Source organism: Ranitomeya variabilis, chromosome 4, assembly GCF_051348905.1.
Source record: "Ranitomeya variabilis isolate aRanVar5 chromosome 4, aRanVar5.hap1, whole genome shotgun sequence".
NCBI classification, from domain to species: domain Eukaryota; kingdom Metazoa; phylum Chordata; class Amphibia; order Anura; family Dendrobatidae; genus Ranitomeya; species Ranitomeya variabilis.
This window is the reverse complement of record NC_135235.1, coordinates 245788700-245808386: the sequence shown is the minus strand read 5'-3', so window position 1 is coordinate 245808386 and position 19687 is coordinate 245788700. Positions and strand designations below refer to the sequence as shown.

The following is a 19687-nucleotide window of genomic DNA, read 5'->3' as shown; positions in this document are numbered from 1 at the left end:
CAAGGGCCCCCGATGTGAGGAGAACGGGCAGGGCCCCCGGTGTGAGGAGAGCGGGCAAGGGGCCCCGGTGTGAGGAGAGCAGGCAGGGGCCCCCGGTGTGAGGAGACCGGGCAGGGGCCCCCGGTGTGAGGAGAGCGGGCAGGGGCCCCGGTGTGAGGAGAGCGGGCAAGGGGCCCCGGTGTGAGGAGAGCGGGCAAGGGGCCCCGGTGTGAGGAGAGCGGGCAAGGGCCCCCGATGTGAGGAGAACAGGCAGGGGCCCCGGTGTGAGGAGAGCGGGCAAGGGGCCCCGGTGTGAGGAGAGCGGGCAGGGGCCGTCACTCCGTCTAGCAGCAGCCAATCAGTGCGCGGGGGGCGTGGCGAGGGCTGCGCTGTTTGGCTCCAGTCTGCGCTCCTGCTGCAGCCGCTCCGGATTACTGGACCCTGAACCCCGAATCTGAGGAGCCGCCGCCGCCGGGAGATGCTGGAGATGCTGCGGGCGAGGATGCTGCGCTCGGTGCCCTGGTTCCTGCTCAGCGGGATCACTGCGCTCTGCTTCCTGCAAGGTAGGACCGCGCAGCCGGCGGCTTAGTATATGGACGGTCCCGAGCTGGGGGGCGGCAATGACCGGAGAACCGAGACCCCGGCGATCATCCGCCTCCGCCTGCAGTGCTGGGGCCGATCTGTCAGCCGGTAATGTGTGTGCGGGGGTCAGGTGATCGGCAGCAGCGACCTGTGCCTCCCCCCACCTGTGCCGCCCCCCACCTGTGCCGCAGCCACGAAACCCACCGGTGTGTGCACGACTAGTGCGGCATCTGGAGGAAACCTGTGGATCCGGCACCGCGAGTGTATATATATATATATATAGTGTGTGTGTAAATGTAGTGTGTGACTGTGTATAGTGTATACATATATATATATATATATATATATATATATATATATATATATATATATATATATAGTGTGTATATATAGTGTGTGTGTAAATGTAGTGTGTGACTGTGTATAGTGTATATATATATATATATATATATATAGTGTGTATATATAGTGTGTGTGTAAATGTAGTGTGTGACTGTGTATAGTGTGTGTGTGTGTGTGTGTGTGTGTGTGTATATATATATATATATATATATATAGTATGTGTATATATATATATATAGTGTGTGTGTATATATAGTGTGTGACTATATATAGTGTGTGTGTATATATAGTGTGCGACTGTGTATATAGTGTATATATAGTGTGTGACTGTATATAGCGTGTGTATATATATATATATATATATATATATATATATATATATATATATATATATATATACACTCACCGGCCACTTTATTAGGTACACCATGCTAGTAACGGGTTGGACCCCCTTTTGCCTTCAGAACTGCCTCAATTCTTCGTGGCATAGATTCAACAAGGTGCTGGAAGCATTCCTCAGAGATTTTGGTCCATATTGACATGATGGCATCACACAGTTGCCGCAGATTTGTCGGCTGCACATCCCAAAGATGCTCCATACAAGGCAGGATGGATCCATGCTTTCATGTTGTTTACGCCAAATTCTGACCCTACCATCCGAATGTCGCAGCAGAAATCGAGACTCATCAGACCAAGCAACATTTTTCCAATCTTCTACTGTCCAATTTCGATGAGCTTGTACAAATTGTAGCCTCAGTTTCCTGTTCTTAGCTGAAAGGAGTGGTACCCGGTGTGGTCTTCTGCTGCTGTAGCCCATCTGCCTCAAAGTTCGACGCACTGTGCGTTCAGAGATGCTCTTAGGCCTACCTTGGTTGTAACGGGTGGCGATTTGAGTCACTGTTGCCTTTCTATCAGCTCGAACCAGTCTGCCCATTCTCCTCTGACCTCTGGCATCAACAAGGCATTTCCGCCCACAGAACTGCCGCTCACTGGATTTTTTTTCTTTTTCGGACCATTCTCTGTAAACCCTAGAGATGGTTGTGCGTGAAAATCCCAGTAGATCAGCAGTTTCTGAAATACTCAGACCAGCCCTTCTGGCACCAACAACCATGCCACGTTCAAAGGCACTCAAATCACCTTTCTTCCCCATACTGATGCTCGGTTTGAACTGCAGGAGATTGTCTTGACCATGTCTACATGCCTAAATGCACTGAATTGCCGCCATGTGATTGGCTGATTAGAAATTAAGTGTTAACAAGAAGTTGGACAGGTGTACCTAATAAAGTGGCCGGTGAGTGTATATATATATATATATATATATATATATATATATATATATATATATATATATATATATATATATATATATATATATATATATATATATATATACATATATCTCTAATATATAAAGCTGAATATATGTGTGTGTGTCCGGGATTGGCATCTGCACCGTCGCAGCTACAGCCACAAAATTTTGCACAGTCACACGTCTGGACCCCGAGAGCATCATAGGCTATGTTGTGAGGTGAAATTTTAACGCCGCGTATTCCAATTCACCAAACAATTTTGCCCCCATCTACATAATGGGGAAAAAGTGAAAGGAAAAGGCGAATTGACAGCTGCCAGATGTGAACAAGGGGGACTTAAAGAGTGAGAGCGATGGCGCCAAAGAGTATATACCGTACAGTTGCTAAGGTGGGGCCCCGACATGGGATACTCGCCACACACGGGGATATGAAAACACACACAAAATGCGCCACACACTACCACGTGCTTAAACACATATACCACCCTCAGCGCACATTTCACCACACATATACCAACCTCGCCACATAAAAGTCGATACACGAAAGTCGCCGCTCAAAACTCGCCACATGCAAAACTAGGCTCACGCAAAACTCGCCACACGTGCAAAACTCACCTCATGGAAAACTCGCCACACGCAAAACTTGCACACGTGGAAAAATTGCCATATGCACAAAAGTTGCAACACATGCAAAAGTTGCCTCACACAAAACTTGCACATACTCAAAACGCACCACATATAAAACTCGCCACGTGCAAAACTCGCCATGCGCAAAACTTGCTGCACACAACTTGCTACACTAACCTGTCACATGCAGCTCGACACACAAAAAGTTGCTACACGCATGTCGCCACACAAAACTCATCTCACAAAAGTCGCTACATGCATGTCGCCACACGCAACTCAACACACACAACTTGACACACGAAACTCGCCCTAAAACACACACAAGTCTGGTATTATCCTTCAAAAATAAAAATCTGATTAATAAGCAGACAAACTACAAGAGCAACAACTGTACCATATAGGAAATACGGCAGCTGCCAGTCACATGACCTGTCTATTATGTGAATGTGTGAGCTAATATATACTGCCAGGGGGGAGGGCTTCCTGTTGGCTGGGGATTTATCAGGCTGCCAATTTAACTTACAAATACTGAGGTAAAAATACTGAGCAAATAACGTGTGAACGTGGTCTAATACAGGAGGAGATGACACACAGGTATATACTATATACAGGGGAGATGACACACAGGTATATCCTATATACAGGAGGAGATGACACACAGGTATATACTATACAGAGGAGAGATGACACACAGGTATATACTATATACAGGAGGAGATGACACACAGGTATATACTATATAGAGGAGAGATGACACACTGGTATATACTATATACAGGGGAGATGACATACAGGTACATACTATATACAGGGGAGATGATACACAGGTATATCCTATATACAGGGGAGATGACACACAGGTATATCCTATATACAGGGGAGATGACACAAAGGTATGTACTATATACAGGGGAGATGACACACAGGTATATACTATATACAGAGGAGATGACAAACAGGTATATACTATTTACAGGAGGAGATGACATACAGGTACATACTATATACAGGAGAAGATGACATACAGGTACATACTATATACAGGGGAGATGACATACAGGTATATACTATATACAGGAGATGACATACAGGTATATACTATACTAGCTATTGAACCCGTTCTACGCCCGGGTGGCGAGCATTTATATTGGTATATGGTCTCCATCCTGGTATGTGCTGCTCCCATCTTGCTCTCCCATCCTGTCATGTGCTGCTCCATCCTGCGCCCCCATCCTGTCATGTGCTGCTCCACCGTGTCATGTGCTGCTCCATCCTGCATCCCCATCCTGTCATGTGCTGCTCCACCGTGCCATGTGCTGCTCCATCCTGCGCCCCATCCTGTCATGTACTGCTCCACCGTGCCATGTGCTGCTCCATCCTGCGCCCCATCCTGTCATGTGCTGCTCCACCGTGTCATGTGCTGCTCCATCCTGCATCCCCATCCTGTCATGTGCTCCCATCCTGCGCCCCCATCCTATCACGTGCTGCTCCATCCTGCGCCCCCATAATTGCGGGCGGCTGTGCGGAGTGCGGGCGGCTGTGCGGAGTGCGGGCGGCTGTGCGGAGTGCGGGCGGCTGTGCGGAGTGCGGGCGGCTGTGCGGAGTGCGGGCGGCTGTGCGGAGTGCGGGCGGCTGTGCTGAGTGCGGGCGGCTGTGCTGAGTGCGGGCGGCTGTGCTGAGTGCGGGCGGCTGTGCTGAGTGCGGGCGGCTGTGCTGAGTGCGGGCGGCTGTGCTGAGTGCGGGCGGCTGTGCTGAGTGCGGGCGGCTGTGCTGAGTGCGGGCGGCTGTGCTGAGTGCGGGCGGCTGTGCTGAGTGCGGGCGGCTGTGCGTGGCGCTGCTGGTGCGGGCGGCTGTGGGTGGCTGTGCTGGGTGCGGTGGCTGTGCTGGGTGCAACGGCTGTGTGTGGCTGTGGGCGGCGGCTGTGCTGGGTGCGGCGGCTGTGCTGGGTGCGGCGGCTGTGGGTGGCTGTGCTGGGTGCAGCGGCTGTGCGTGGCTCTAGGCAGCTGTGCGTGGCTGTGGGCGGCTGTGCGTGGCTGTGCTGGGTGCGGCGGCTGTGGACGGCTGTGCTGGGTGCGGCGGCTGTGCGTCGCTGTGCTGGGTGCGGCGGCTGTGCTGGGTGCGGCGGCTGTGCTGGGTGCGGCGGCTGTGCTGGGTGCGGCGGCTGTGCGTGGCTGTAGGCGGCTGTGCGTGGCTGTGGGCGGCTGTGCTGGGTGCGGTGGCTGTGCTGAGTGCGGCGGCTGTGCTGAGTGCGGGCGGCTGTATGTGGCGCGGCTGTGCGTGGCTGTGCTGGGTGTGGGCGGCTGTGGGTGGCTGTGCTGGGTGCAGCGGCTGTGGACGGCTGTGCTGGGTGCGGTGGCTGTGCTAGGTGCAGCGGCTGTGCGTTGCTGTGGGTGGCTGTGGGCGGCTGTGCTGGGTGCGGCGGCTGTGCTGGGTGCGGCGGCTGTGCGTCGCTGTGCTGGGTTCGGTGGCTGTGGTTGGTGCGGCGGCTGTGCGTGGCTGTGCTGGGTGCGGCGGCTGTGGACGGCTGTGCTGGGTGCGGTGGCTGTGCTGGGTGCAGCGGCTGTAGGCGGCTGTGCATGGCTGTGGGCGGCTGTGCGTGGCTGTGCTGGGTGCGGCGGCTGTGCTGGGTGCGGCGGCTGTGCGTGGCTGTAGGCGGCTGTGTGTGGCTGTAGGCGGCTGTGCGTGGCTGTGCTGGGTGCGGCGGCTGTGGACGGCTGTGCTGGGTGCGGTGGCTGTGCTGGGTGCGGCGGCTGTGCGTGGCTGTGGGCGGCTGTGCTGGGTGCGGCGGTTGTGCTGGGTGCGGCGGCTGTGCTGGGTGCGGCGGCTGTGCGTGGCTCTAGGTGGCTGTGCGTGGCTGTGCTGGGTGTGGCGGCTGTGGACGGCTGTGCTGGGTGCGGTGGCTGTGCTAGGTGCAGCGGCTGTGCGTGGCTGTGGGTGGCTGTGGGCGGCTGTGCTGGGTGCGGCGGCTGTGCTGGGTGCGGCGGCTGTGCGTCGCTGTGCTGGGTTCGGTGGCTGTGGTTGGTGCGGCGGCTGTGCGTGGCTGTGCTGGGTGCGGCAGCTGTGGACGGCTGTGCTGGGTGCGGTGGCTGTGCTGGGTGCAGCGGCTGTAGGCGGCTGTGCATGGCTGTGGGCGGCTGTGCGTGGCTGTGCTGGGTGCGGCGGCTGTGCTGGGTGCGGCGGCTGTGCGTGGCTGTAGGCGGCTGTGTGTGGCTGTGGGCGGCTGTGCGTGGCTGTGCTGGGTGCGGCGGCTGTGGACGGCTGTGCTGGGTGCGGTGGCTGTGCTGGGTGCGGCGGCTGTGCGTGGCTGTGGGCGGCTGTGCTGGGTGCGGCGGTTGTGCTGGGTGCGGCGGCTGTGCTGGGTGCGGCGGCTGTGCGTGGCTCTAGGTGGCTGTGCGTGGCTGTGCTGGGTGTGGCGGCTGTGGACGGCTGTGCTGAGTGCGGCGGCTGTGCTGGGTGCGGCGGCTATGGGCGGCTGTGCGTGGCTGTGCTGGGTGCGGCGGCTGTGCTGGGTGCGGCGGCTGTGCGTGGCTGTGCGTGGCTGTGGGCTGCTGTGCGTGGCTGTGGGCGGCTGTGCGTGGCTGTGCTGGGTGCGGCGGCTGTGCTGGGTGCGGCGGCTGTGCGTGGCTGTGCTGGGTGCGGCGGCTGTGCTGGGTGCGGTGGCTGTGCGTGGCTGTAGGCGCCTGTGCGTGGCTGTGGGCGGCTGTGCTGGGTGCAGCGGCTGTGCGTGGCTGTAGGCGGCTGTGCTGGGTGCGGCGGCTGTGCGTGGCTGTGCTGGGTGCGGTGGCTGTGGTGGGTGCGGCGGCTGTGGGTGGCTGTGCTGGGTGCGGCGGCTGTACTGGGTGCGGCGGCTGTGGGCGGCTGTGTGTGGCTGTGGGCGGCTGTGCGTGGCTGTGCTGGGTGCGGCGGCTGTGCTGGGTGCGGCGGCTGTGCGTGGCTGTGCTGGGTGCGGTGGCTGTGGTGGGTGCGGTGGCTGTGGACGTAAGTGGCGTAAGTAACAAATAGCTGTGGCATGAAGTGCCACAGCCTCATGGCACAGCAATTTGTTACTTGCGGAGGGTGAGTATACTTACCTGTCCCGTTCCACCGACGCCATTCCGGGCCATGAATATCCCCCTGCTCCCGGAATCGGCGCCTGCGCAGTCCGCGCTTTCCGGCGCCATTTTCTTGAAGACACATTGCAGTGTGTCTTCAAGAAAATGGCGCCGGAAAGCGTGGACTGCGCAGGCCCCTTTTCCGGCACCAGAAGGACAGATTTTCTGTGTCCTCCTGGTGCCGGAAAAGGCGCCTACGCAGTCTGCGCTTTCCGGCGCCATTTTCTTGAAGACACACTGCAATGTGTCTTCAAGAAAATGGCGCCGGAAAGCGCGGACTGCGCAGGCGCCGATTCCGGGAGCAGGGGGATATTCATGGCCCGGAATGGCGTCGGTGGAACGGGACAGGTAAGTATACTCACCCTCCGCCTCCTGGCTCGTCCCTGTTTCTCTGTTGGAGATCGCGGTGTGCGTTCAGCGCTTACGCATACCGCGATCTCCTGGGAGCGTCGCTCTGTGGGGTCCAGACTGCGCCGGCGCTTGCGCAGTCTATAAAGGCTTCGGACAGAGTGACGCTCCCAGCGTTATATTATAGATATAGGAGGAGATGACATACAGGTATATAGTATATACAGAAGAGATGACATACAGGTATATACTATATACAGGAGGAGATGACACATAGGTATATACAATATACAGGAGGAGATTACATACAGCAGGTATATACTATTTACAGGGGAGATGACATACAGGTATATACTATATACAGGAGATGACATACAGGTGTATACTATATATAAGGGAGATGACAAATATGTATATACTGAGGGGAAAATGAGAGGTGTGAGTGCAAATTGAGAGGAGTGAGGAAAAATAGTGGAGTGATCGGAAAATGACAGATGTGAGGTCAAAATGACAAGTGTTGGGGGGGAATGAGAGGTGTAAGGGAGAAAATGAGAGATGTGAGGGGGAAAATGAGAGGCGTGATGGGAAAATAAGAGGCGCTATAGCTTACCACAGATATTTACTATGCCCAGGCAACGCCGGGCTCTTCAGCTAGTATATATATATATATATATATATATATATATATATATATATATATATATATATATATATATATATATATATATATATATATATATATATATATATATATATATATATATATATATATATATATATATACACTCACCGGCCACTTTATTAGGTACACCATGCTAGTAACGGGTTGGACCCCCTTTTGCCTTCAGAACTGCCTCAATTCTTCGTGGCATACATTCAACAAGGTGCTGGAAGCATTCCTCAGAGATTTTGGTCCATATTGACATGATGGCATCACACAGTTGCCGCAGATTTGTCGGCTGCACATCCCAAAGATGCTCCATACAAGGCAGGATAGATCCATGCTTTCATGTTGTTTACGCCAAATTCTGACCCTACCATCCGAATGTCGCAGCAGAAATCGAGACTCATCAGACCAAGCAACGTTTTTCCAATCTTCTACTGTCCAATTTCGATGAGCTTGTACAAATTGTAGCCTCAGTTTCCTGTTCTTAGCTGAAAGGAGTGGTACCCGGTGTGGTCTTCTGCTGCTGTAGCCCATCTGCCTCAAAGTTCGACGCACTGTGCGTTCAGAGATGCTCTTAGGCCTACCTTGGTTGTAACGGGTGGCGATTTGAGTCACTGTTGCCTTTCTATCAGCTCGAACCAGTCTGCCCATTCTCCTCTGACCTCTGGCATCAACAAGGCATTTCCGCCCACAGAACTGCCGCTCACTGGATTTTTTTTCTTTTTCGGACCATTCTCTGTAAACCCTAGAGATGGTTGTGCGTGAAAATCCCAGTAGATCAGCAGTTTCTGAAATACTCAGACCAGCCCTTCTGGCACCAACAACCATGCCACATTCAAAGGCACTCAAATCACCTTTCTTCCCCATACTGATGCTCAGTTTGAACTGCAGGAGATTGTCTTGACCATGTCTACATGCCTAAATGCACTGAGTTGCCGCCATGTGATTGGCTGATTAGAAATTAAGTGTTAACAAGAAGTTGGACAGGTGTACCTAATAAAGTGGCCGGTGAGTGTATATGTATATATATATATATATATATTTCCGGCGTATAAGACGACTGGGCGTATAAGACGACCCCCCAACTTTACCAGTTAAAAAATAAAATCTTCTTAAAAGTTGGGGGTCTTCTTATACACCGTATGTCGTCTTATAGGGCCGGTGAATATGTGCCTTTTGGGGGGGGGGGAGTGATCCTGATGAGGACGAGGGGGCGTCTCACAGGAAAGTGAGTATCCCCCATTACCTTATCATAGCGCTGCAGCGTGGGGTCTCTGTGCTGGGAGCGGCGGCTGCTGTGCTGTGGCGGCTCCTCTTCTGCAGTGTGGGGCCTCTGGTGCTGTGGGGCAGTGGCGGCGGCGTATCTTCATGCAGTCGGGGCTCCTCCGGCATCTCAGCCTGGAAGCCCCGCCGGCAACTCCATCGGTACAATGCGGTCAGGTGGCCTCCGGGAAGATGGCCGCTGCTCAGATTCAGATCTCGTCCCGAGATCTCGGGAGACGAGATCTGAATCTGAGCAGCGGCCATTTTCCCGGAGGCAGCTCAATAGGTGCGATGCGGTGGCCCGGCCGCTGGGGGCTGTGCATGCTCAGATTCAGATCTCGTCCCGAAATCTCGGGACACGAGATCTGAATCTAAGCAGCGGCCATTTTCCCGGAGGCCAGCGCATTACACCGATGGAGTTGCCGGCGGGGCTTCTAGGCTTTGAGATGCCGGAGGAGCCCCGACTGCATGAAGATACGCCACCGCCGCCACCGCCCCACAGCACCAGAGGCCCCACACTGCAGAAGAGGAGCCGCCACAGCACAGCACAGCAGCCGCCGCTCCCAGCACAGAGACCCCACGCTGCAGCGCTATGATAAGGTAATGGGGGATACTCACTTTCCTGTGAGACGCCCCCTCGTCGTCATCAGGATCACTCCCCCCCCCCACCCACCATATACACCCGGCGTACAAGGCGATTCCCGGCGTACAAGACGACCCCCGACTTTTAAGAAGATTTTCAGGGGTTAAAAAGTCGTCTTGTACGCCGGAAAATACGGTATATATATATATATATATATATATATATATATATATATATATATATATACATACAGTGGGGCAAAAAAGTATTTAGTCATTCAGCAATAGTGCAAGTTCCACCACTTAAAAAGATGAGAGGCGTCTGTAATTTACATCATAGGTAGACCTCAACTATGGGGGACAAACTGAGAAAAAAAAATCCAGAAAATCACATTGTCTGTTTTTTTTATCATTTTATTTGCATATTATGGTGGAAAATAAGTATTTGGTCAGAAACAAACAATCAAGATTTCTGGCTCTCACAGACCTGTAACTTCTTCTTTAAGAGTGTCCTCTTTCCTCCACTCATTACCTGTAGTACCGTATTTTCCGGCGTATAAGACGACTGGGCGTATAAGACGACCCCCCAACTTTACCAGTTAAAATATAAAATCTTCTTAAAAGTCGGGGGTCTTCTTATACACCCTATGTCGTCTTATAGGGCCGGTGAATATGTGCCTTTTGGGGGGGGGGGGGGGGGGGAGTGATCCTGATGACGAGGGGGCGTCTCACAGGAAAGTGAGTATCCCCCATTACCTTATCGTAGCGGTGCAGCGTGGGGGTCTCAGTGCTGGGAGTGGCGGCGGCGGCTGCTGTGCTCTGGTGCGGCGGCTGCTGTGCTCTGGTGCGGCGGCTGCTGTGCTCTGGTGCGGTGGCTCCTCTTCTGTGTGGGGCCTCTGTGCTGTGCGGTGGCGGTGGCGGTGGCGGCGGCATATCTTTATCCAGTTGGGGCTCCTCCGGCATCTCCTTAGCCCTGGAGGCCCCGCCGCAACTCCATGAGTGCAATGCAGCGGCCATTTTCCCGGAGGCAGCTCAATAGGTGCGATGCGGTGGCCTCCGGGAAAATGGCCGCTGCTCAGATTCAGATCTCGTCCCGAAATCTCGGGACACGAGATCTGAATCTGAGCAGCGGCCATTTTCCCGGAGGCCACCACATTGCACCGATGGAGTTGCGGCGGGGCCTCCAGGGCTAAGGAGATGCCGGAGGAGCCCCAACTGGATAAAGATACGCCGCTGCCGCCGCCACCTCACAGCACAGAGGCCCCACACAGAAGAGGAGCCGCCGCACCAGAACACAGCAGCCGCCGCCGCTCCCAGCACTGACACCCCCACGCTGCACCGCTAGGATAAGGTAATGGGGATTACTCACTTTCCTGTGAGACGCCCCCTCGTCATCAGGATCACTCCCCCTCCCCACCCACCATATACACCGGCGTACAAGTCGATTCCCGGCGTATAAGACGACCCCCGACTTTTAAGAAGATTTTCGGGGGTTAAAAAGTCGTCTTATACGCCGGAAAATACGGTAATGGCACCTGTTTAAACTTGTTATCAGTATAAAAAGACACCTGTGCACACCCTCAAACAGTCTGACTCCAAACTCCACTATGGTAAAGACCAAAGAGCTGTCAAAGGACACCAGAAACAAAATTGTAGCCCTGCACCAGGCTGGGAAGACTGAATCTGCAATAGCCAACCAGCTTGGAGTGAAGAAATCAACAGTGGGAGCAATAATTAGAAAATGGAAGACATTCAAGACCACTGATAATCTCCCTCGATCTGGGGCTCCACGCAAAATCCCACCCCGTGGGGTCAGAATGATCACAAGAACGGTGAGCAAAAATCCCAGAACCACGCGGGGGGACCTAGTGAATGAACTGCAGAGAGCAATGTAACAAGGCCTACCATAAGTAACACACTACGCCACCATGGACTCAGATCCTGCAGTGCCAGACGTGTCCCACTGCTTAAGCCAGGCAATGAAGGAGTGGCTTCGTAAGAAGCATTTCAAGGTCCTGGAGTGGCCTAGCCAGTCTCCAGATCTCAACCCTATAGAAAACCTTTGGAGGGAGTTGAAAGTCCGTGTTGCCAAGCGAAAAGCCAAAAACATCACTGCTCTAGAGGAGATCTGCATAGAGGAATGGGCCAACATACCAACAACAGTGTGTGGCAACCTTGTGAAGACTTACAGAAAACGTTTGACCTCTGTCATTGCCAACAAAGGATATATTACAAAGTATTGAGATTAAATTTTGTTTCTGACCAAATACTTATTTTCCACCATAATATGCAAATAAAATGATAAAAAAAACAGACAATGTGATTTTCTGGATTTTTTTGTCTCAGTTTGTCTCCCATAGTTGAGGTCTACCTATGACGTAAATTACAGACGCCTCTCATCTTTTTAAGTGGTGCTGAATGACTAAATACTTTTTTGCCCCACTGTATATATATATATATATATATATATATAGTGTGTAACTGTATATAGTGTGTTTGTGTGTGTGTGTATATATATATATATATATATATATATATATATATATATATATATATATATATATATTGTGTATCTATATATAGTGTGTATATGTATAGTGTGTGTGACTATATAGTGTGTATATATAGTGTGTGTGACTGTATATAGTGTGTATATATATATATATATAGTGTGTGTGACTGTATATAGTGTGTATATATATAGTGTGTGTGTATATATAGTGTGTGACTGTATAGTGTGTGTGTGTATATATATATAGTTAGTGTGTGACTGTATATAGTGTGTGTGTATATATATATATATATATATATATATATATATATATATATATATGTGTGTGTGTTACTGTGTATAGTGTGTTTATACAGGTCCTTCTCAAAAAATTAGCATATAGTGTTAAATTTCATTATTTACCATAATGTAATGATTACAATTAAACTTTCATATATTATAGATTCATTATCCACCAACTGAAATTTGTCAGGTCTTTTATTGTTTTAATACTGATGATTTTGGCCTACAACTCCTGATAACCCAAAAAACCTGTCTCAATAAATTTGCATATTTCAACCGTCCAATCAAATAAAAGTGTTTTTTAATAACAAACAAAAAAACCATCAAATTATAATGTTCAGTTATGCACTCAATACTTGGTCGGGAATCCTTTGGCAGAAATGACTGCTTCAATGCGGCGTGGCATGGAGGCAATCAGCCTGTGACACTGCTGAGATGTTATGGAGGCCCAGGATGCTTCAATAGCGGCCTTAAGCTCATCCAGAGTGTTGGGTCTTGCGTCTCTCAACTTTCTCTTCACAATATCCCACAGATTCTCTATGGGGTTCTGGTCAGGAGAGTTGGCAGGCCAATTGAGCACAGTAATACCATGGTCAGTAAACCATTTACCAGTGGTTTTGGCACTGTGAGCAGGTGCCAGGAAGCATGAAGTGCTCCAAAATCTCCTGATAGCTAGCTGCATTGACCCTGCCCTTGATGAAACACAGTGGACCAACACCAGCAGCTGACATGGCACCCCACACCATCACTGACTGGGTACTTGACACTGGACTTCAGGCATTTTGGCATTTCCTTCTCCCCAGTCTTCCTCCAGACTCTGGCACCTTGATTTCCGAATGACATGCAAAATTTGCTTTCATCAGAAAAAAGTACTTGGGACCACTTAGCAACAGTCCAGTGCTGCTTCTCTGTAGCCCAGGTCAGGCGCTTCTGCCGCTGTTTATGGTTCAAAAGTGGCTTTACCTGGGGAATGCGGCACCTGTAGCCCATTTCCTGCACACGCCTGTGCACGGTGGCTCTGGATGTTTCCACACCAGACTCAGTCCACTGCTTCCTCAGGTTCCCCAAGGTCTGGAATCGGTCCTTCTCCACAATCTTCCTCAGGGTCCGGTCACCTCTTCTCGTTGTACAGCGTTTTCTGCCACATTGTTTCCTTCCAACAGACTTACCATTGAGGTGCCTTGATACAGCACTCTGGGAACAGCCTATTTGTTGAGAAATTTCTTTCTGGGTCTTACCCTCTTGCTTGAGGGTGTCAATGATGGCCTTCTTGACATCTGTCAGGTCGCTAGTCTTACCCATGATGGGGGTTTTGAGTAATGAACCAGGCAGGGAGTTTTTAAAAGCCTCAGGTATCTTTTGCATGTGTTTAGAGTTAATTAGTTGATTCAGAAGATTAGGGTAATAGGTTGTTTAGAGAACCTTTTCTTGATATGCTAATTTATTGAGACAGGTTTTTTGGGTTATCAGGAGTTGTAGGCCAAAATCATCAGTATTAAAACAATAAAAGACCTGACAAATTTCAGTTGGTGGATAATGAATCTATAATATATGAAAGTTTAATTGTAATCATTACATTATGGTAAATAATGAAATTTAACACTATATGCTAATTTTTTGAGAAGGACCTGTATATAGTGTGTGACTGTATATAGTGTGTGTATATATAGTGTGTGACTGTATATAGTGTGTGTGTGTATATATACATATAGTGTGTGACTGTATATAGTGTGTATATAGTGTGTATATATATAGTGTGTGACTGTATAGTGTGTTTATATAGTGTGTGTGTGACTGTATATAGTGTGTATATATATCTATAAATTATTATTTATTTATATAGCACCATTAATTCCATGGTGCTGTACATGAGTATCACTTACAGTAAACAAAACTAACAATGACAGACTGGTACAGAGGGACGAGGACCCTGCCCTTGCGGGCTTACATTCTACAGGATTATGGGAAAGGAGACAGTAGGTATATAGTGTGTGACTGTATATAGTGTGTATATATATAGTGTGTGGCTGTATATATATAGTGTGTGACTGTATATAGTGTGTAATATATAGTGTGTGACTGTGTATATATTGTGTAATATAGTGTGTGACTGTGTATATAGTGTGTATATACAGTGTGTGACTATATACAGTGTGTATATATATAGTGTGTGACTGTGTATATAGTGTATATATATATAGTGTGTGACTGTATAGTGTATATATATATATAGTGTGTGACTGTGTATATAGTGTGTGTATATACAGTGGGGCAAAAAAGTATTTAGTCGGTCAGCAATAGTGCAAGTTCCACCACTTAAAAAGATGAGAGGCGTCTGTAATTTACATCATAGGTAGACCTCAACTATGGGAGACAAACTGAGAAATAAAAATCCAGAAAATCACATTGTCTGTTTTTTTATCATTTTATTTGCATATTATGGTGGAAAATAAGTATTTGGTCAGAAACAAACAAGATTTCTGGCTCTCACAGACCTGTAACTTCTTCTTTAAGAGTCTCCTCTTTCCTCCACTCATTACCTGTAGTAATGGCACCTGTTTAAACTTGTTATCAGTATAAAAAGACACCTGTGCACACCCTCAAACAGTCTGACTCCAAACTCCACTATGGTGAAGACCAAAGAGCTGTCAAAGGACACCAGAAACAAAATTGTAGCCCTGCACCAGGCTGGGAAGACTGAATCTGCAATAGCCAACCAGCTTGGAGTGAAGAAATCAACAGTGGGAGCAATAATTAGAAAATGGAAGACATTCAAGACCACTGATAATCTCCCTCGATCTGGGGCTCCACGCAAAATCCCACCCCGTGGGGTCAGAATGATCACAAGAACGGTGAGCAAAAATCCCAGAACCACGCGGGGGGACCTAGTGAATGAACTGCAGAGAGCTGGGACCAATGTAACAAGGCCTACCATAAGTAACACACTACGCTGTTGTGAATTTGGATTCTGGGCTCCCCCGGTGGCTTCTGGTGGAATTGAACTGGTGTCTTCATCTTCTCTGTTCAGCTCAGTTCCCATCTTCCAAGAGCTAGTTCCTATATATGCTTATGCTATGTTCTCTTGCCATTGAGATCATGACAGTTTGACCGGCCCGCAAAGTGTTAATTGTTTGGGCTGAAGCAGGAGAAAAAGAAGTGTTGAAGGGAAATTTTTTTTTTTTTTTTTTTTCCCCTCAGAGTTTTGCTGCCTAGCCCTTAATTGCTGTCTAGCTGCTTCTTACCTCCTCTTAACCCTTGAATGGCTCTGTGTCCACCTGTTTGTAATGGATCTTCAGAGTGTAACTGCAGGTTTGAATAATCTCGCCACGAAGGTACAAAATTTGCAAGATTTTGTTTGTCATGCACCTGTATCTGAGCCGAGAATTCCTTGGCCGGAATTTTTCTCGGGGAATAGATCCGGGTTTCAGAATTTTGGAAATAATTGCAAATTATTTTTGTCCCTGAAATCTCGCTCTGCCGGAGACCCTGCACAGCAGGTCAGGATTGTGATTTCCTTGCTCCGGGGCGACCCTCAAGACTGGGCTTTTTCATTGACACCAGGGGATCCTGCGTTGCTCAATGTGGATGCGTTTTTTCTGGCCTTGGGGTTGCTTTATGACGAACCTCATTTGGAGCTTCAGGCAGAAAAAACTTTGATGTCCCTATCTCAGGGGCAAGATGAAGCGGAAATTTACTGCCAAAGATTCCGTAAATGGTCTGTGCTTACTCAGTGGAATGAGTGCGCCCTGGCGGCGACTTTCAGAGAGGGTCTCTCTGATGCCATTAAGGATGTTATGGTGGGGTTCCCTGTGCCTGCGGGTCTGAATGAGTCCATGACAATGGCTATTCAGATCGATAGGCGTTTGCGGGAGCGCAAACCAGTGCACCATCTGGCGGTGTCCACTGCGAAGTCGCCAGAGAGTATGCAGTGTGATAGAATTCTGTCCCGAAGCGAGCGGCAGAATTTTAGACGGAAAAATGGGTTGTGTTTCTATTGTGGTGATTCTACTCATGTTATATCAGCATGCTCTAAGCGCACTAAAAAGCTTGGTAAATCTGTTTCCATTTGCACCTTACCGTCTAAATTTATTCTATCTGTGACCCTGATTTGCTCTTTGTCATCTATTACCACGGACGCCTATGTCGACTCTGGCGCCGCTTTGAGTCTTATGGATTGGTCCTTTGCCAAACGCTGTGGGTATGATTTAGAGCCTTTGGAGACTCCTATTCCTCTGAAGGGGATTGACTCCACCCCATTAGCTAATAATAAACCACAATACTGGACACAAGTAACTATGCGTATTAATCCGGATCACCAGGAGATTATTCGCTTTTTGGTGCTGTATAATCTACATGATGATTTGGTGCTAGGATTGCCTTGGCTGCAATCTCACAACCCAGTCCTCGACTGGAGAGCTATGTCTGTGTTGAGCTGGGGATGTAAGGGGGCTCATGGGGATGTACCTGTGGTTTCCATTTCATCATCCATTCCCTCTGAAATTCCTGAGTTCCTGTCTGACTATCGTGACGTCTTTGAAGAATCCAAGCTTGGTTCGTTACCTCCGCACCGAGAGTGCGATTGTGCCATAGATTTAATCCCGGGTAGTAAATACCCAAAGGGTCGTTTATTTAATCTGTCTGTGCCTGAACATGCTGCTATGCGAGAATATATAAAGGAGTCCTTGGAAAAGGGACATATTCGTCCATCGTCATCTCCCTTAGGAGCCGGTTTTTTCTTTGTGTCAAAAAAAGACGGCTCTTTGAGACCATGTATTGATTATCGGCTTTTGAATAAAATCACTGTTAAATATCAATACCCATTGCCGTTGCTGACTGATTTGTTTGCTCGCATAAAGGGGGCCAAGTGGTTCTCTAAGATTGACCTTCGTGGGGCGTATAATTTGGTGCGAATCAGGCAGGGGGATGAGTGGAAAACCGCATTTAATACGCCCGAGGGCCACTTTGAGTATTTAGTGATGCCTTTTGGTCTTTCTAATGCTCCGTCAGTTTTCCAGTCCTTTATGCATGATATTTTTCGCGATTATTTGGATAAATTTATGATTGTGTATCTGGATGATATTCTGATTTTTTCGGATGACTGGGACTCTCATGTCCAGCAAGTCAGGAGGGTTTTTCAGGTTTTGCGGTCTAATTCTTTGTGTGTGAAGGGTTCTAAGTGTGTTTTTGGGGTACAGAGGATTTCCTTTTTGGGATATATTTTTTCCCCCTCTTCCATTGAAATGGATCCTGTCAAGGTTCAAGCTATTTGTGATTGGACGCAGCCCTCTTCTCTTAAGAGTCTTCAGAAATTTTTGGGCTTTGCTAACTTTTATCGTCGATTTATTGCTGGTTTTTCGGATATTGCTAAACCATTGACCGATTTGACTAAGAAGGGTGCTGATGTTGCTGATTGGTCCCCTGATGCTGTGGAGGCCTTTCGGGAGCTTAAGCGCCGTTTTTCCTCTGCCCCTGTGTTGCGTCAGCCTGATGTTGCTCTACCTTTTCAGGTTGAGGTCGACGCTTCTGAGATCGGAGCTGGGGCAGTGTTGTCGCAGAAAAGTTCTGACTGCTCCGTGATGAGGCCTTGTGCCTTCTTTTCCCGTAAATTTTCGCCTGCTGAGCGGAATTATGATGTTGGGAATCGGGAGCTTTTGGCCATGAAGTGGGCTTTTGAGGAGTGGCGCCATTGGCTTGAGGGGGCCAGACATCAGGTGGTGGTATTGACTGACCACAAAAATTTGATTTATCTTGAGACCGCCAGGCGCCTGAATCCTAGACAGGCGCGCTGGTCATTATTTTTCTCTCGGTTTAATTTTGTGGTGTCATACCTACCGGGTTCTAAGAATGTTAAGGCGGATGCCCTTTCTAGGAGTTTTGAGCCTGACTCGCCTGATAACTCTGAGCCCACAGGTATCCTTAAGGATGGAGTGGTATTGTCAGCCGTTTCTCCAGACCTGCGGCGGGCCTTGCAGGAGTTTCAGGCGGATAGACCTGATCGTTGCCCACCTGATAAACTGTTTGTTCCTGATGATTGGACCAGTAGAGTCATCTCTGAGGTTCATTCTTCTGCGTTGGCAGGTCATCCTGGCATTTTTGGTACCAGGGATTTGGTGGCAAGGTCCTTCTGGTGGCCTTCCCTGTCACGAGATGTGCGAGGCTTTGTGCAGTCTTGTGACGTTTGTGCTCGGGCCAAGCCTTGTTGTTCTCGGGCTAGTGGATTATTGTTGCCCTTGCCTATTCCTAAGAGGCCTTGGACGCACATCTCGATGGATTTTATTTCAGATCTGCCTGTTTCTCAGAAGATGTCTGTCATCTGGGTGGTGTGTGACCGTTTTTCTAAGATGGTCCATTTGGTTCCTCTGCCCAAGTTACCTTCTTCTTCCGAGTTGGTTCCTCTGTTTTTTCAAAATGTTGTTCGTTTGCATGGTATTCCTGAGAATATCGTTTCTGACAGAGGGACCCAATTCGTGTCTAGATTTTGGCGGGCATTCTGTGCTAGGATGGGCATAGATTTATCTTTTTCGTCCGCTTTCCATCCTCAGACGAATGGCCAGACCGAGCGGATTAATCAGACCCTGGAGACATATCTGAGGTGTTTTGTGTCTGCTGACCAGGATGATTGGGTTGCTTTTTTGCCATTGGCGGAGTTCGCTCTCAATAATCGGGCCAGCTCTGCCACTTTGGTGTCCCCGTTTTTCTGTAATTCGGTGTTTCATCCTCGATTTTCCTCTGGTCAGGTGGAATCTTCGGATTGTCCTGGAGTGGATGCTGTGGTGGAGAGATTGCATCAGATCTGGGGGCAGGTGGTGGACAATTTGAGGTTGTCCCAGGAGAAGACTCAGCTTTTTGCCAACCGCCACCGTCGTGTTGGTCCTCGGCTTTCTGTTGGGGATTTGGTGTGGTTGTCTTCTCGTTTTGTCCCTATGAGGGTCTCTTCTCCTAAGTTTAAGCCTCGGTTTATCGGCCCGTATAAGATATTGGAGATTCTTAACCCTGTTTCCTTCCGTTTGGACCTCCCTGCATCCTTTTCTATTCATAACGTTTTTCATCGGTCATTATTGCGCAGGTATGAGGTACCGGTTGTGCCTTCCGTTGAGCCTCCT

The 19687-nt window shown here is 49.4% G+C and overlaps 1 protein-coding gene across 3 annotated transcripts in view; it reads left to right on the top strand.

Annotated features, from left to right (window-relative positions):
- The first annotated feature begins 339 nt into the window (after positions 1-339).
- LOC143764132 (neurotrimin-like) overlaps positions 340-19687 on the top strand; it is a 971575-nt gene continuing 952227 nt past the window's right edge. For 2 of the 3 annotated variants that reach the window (XM_077249348.1, XM_077249346.1), the window contains exon 1: positions 350-542. In XM_077249348.1, the coding sequence (XP_077105463.1) occupies positions 458-542 (85 nt within the window). In that variant the 5' untranslated portion in view covers positions 350-457. Of the gene's footprint in view, positions 543-19687 lie in introns of all 3 variants that reach the window. The other variant, XM_077249347.1, reaches the window with a different exon arrangement.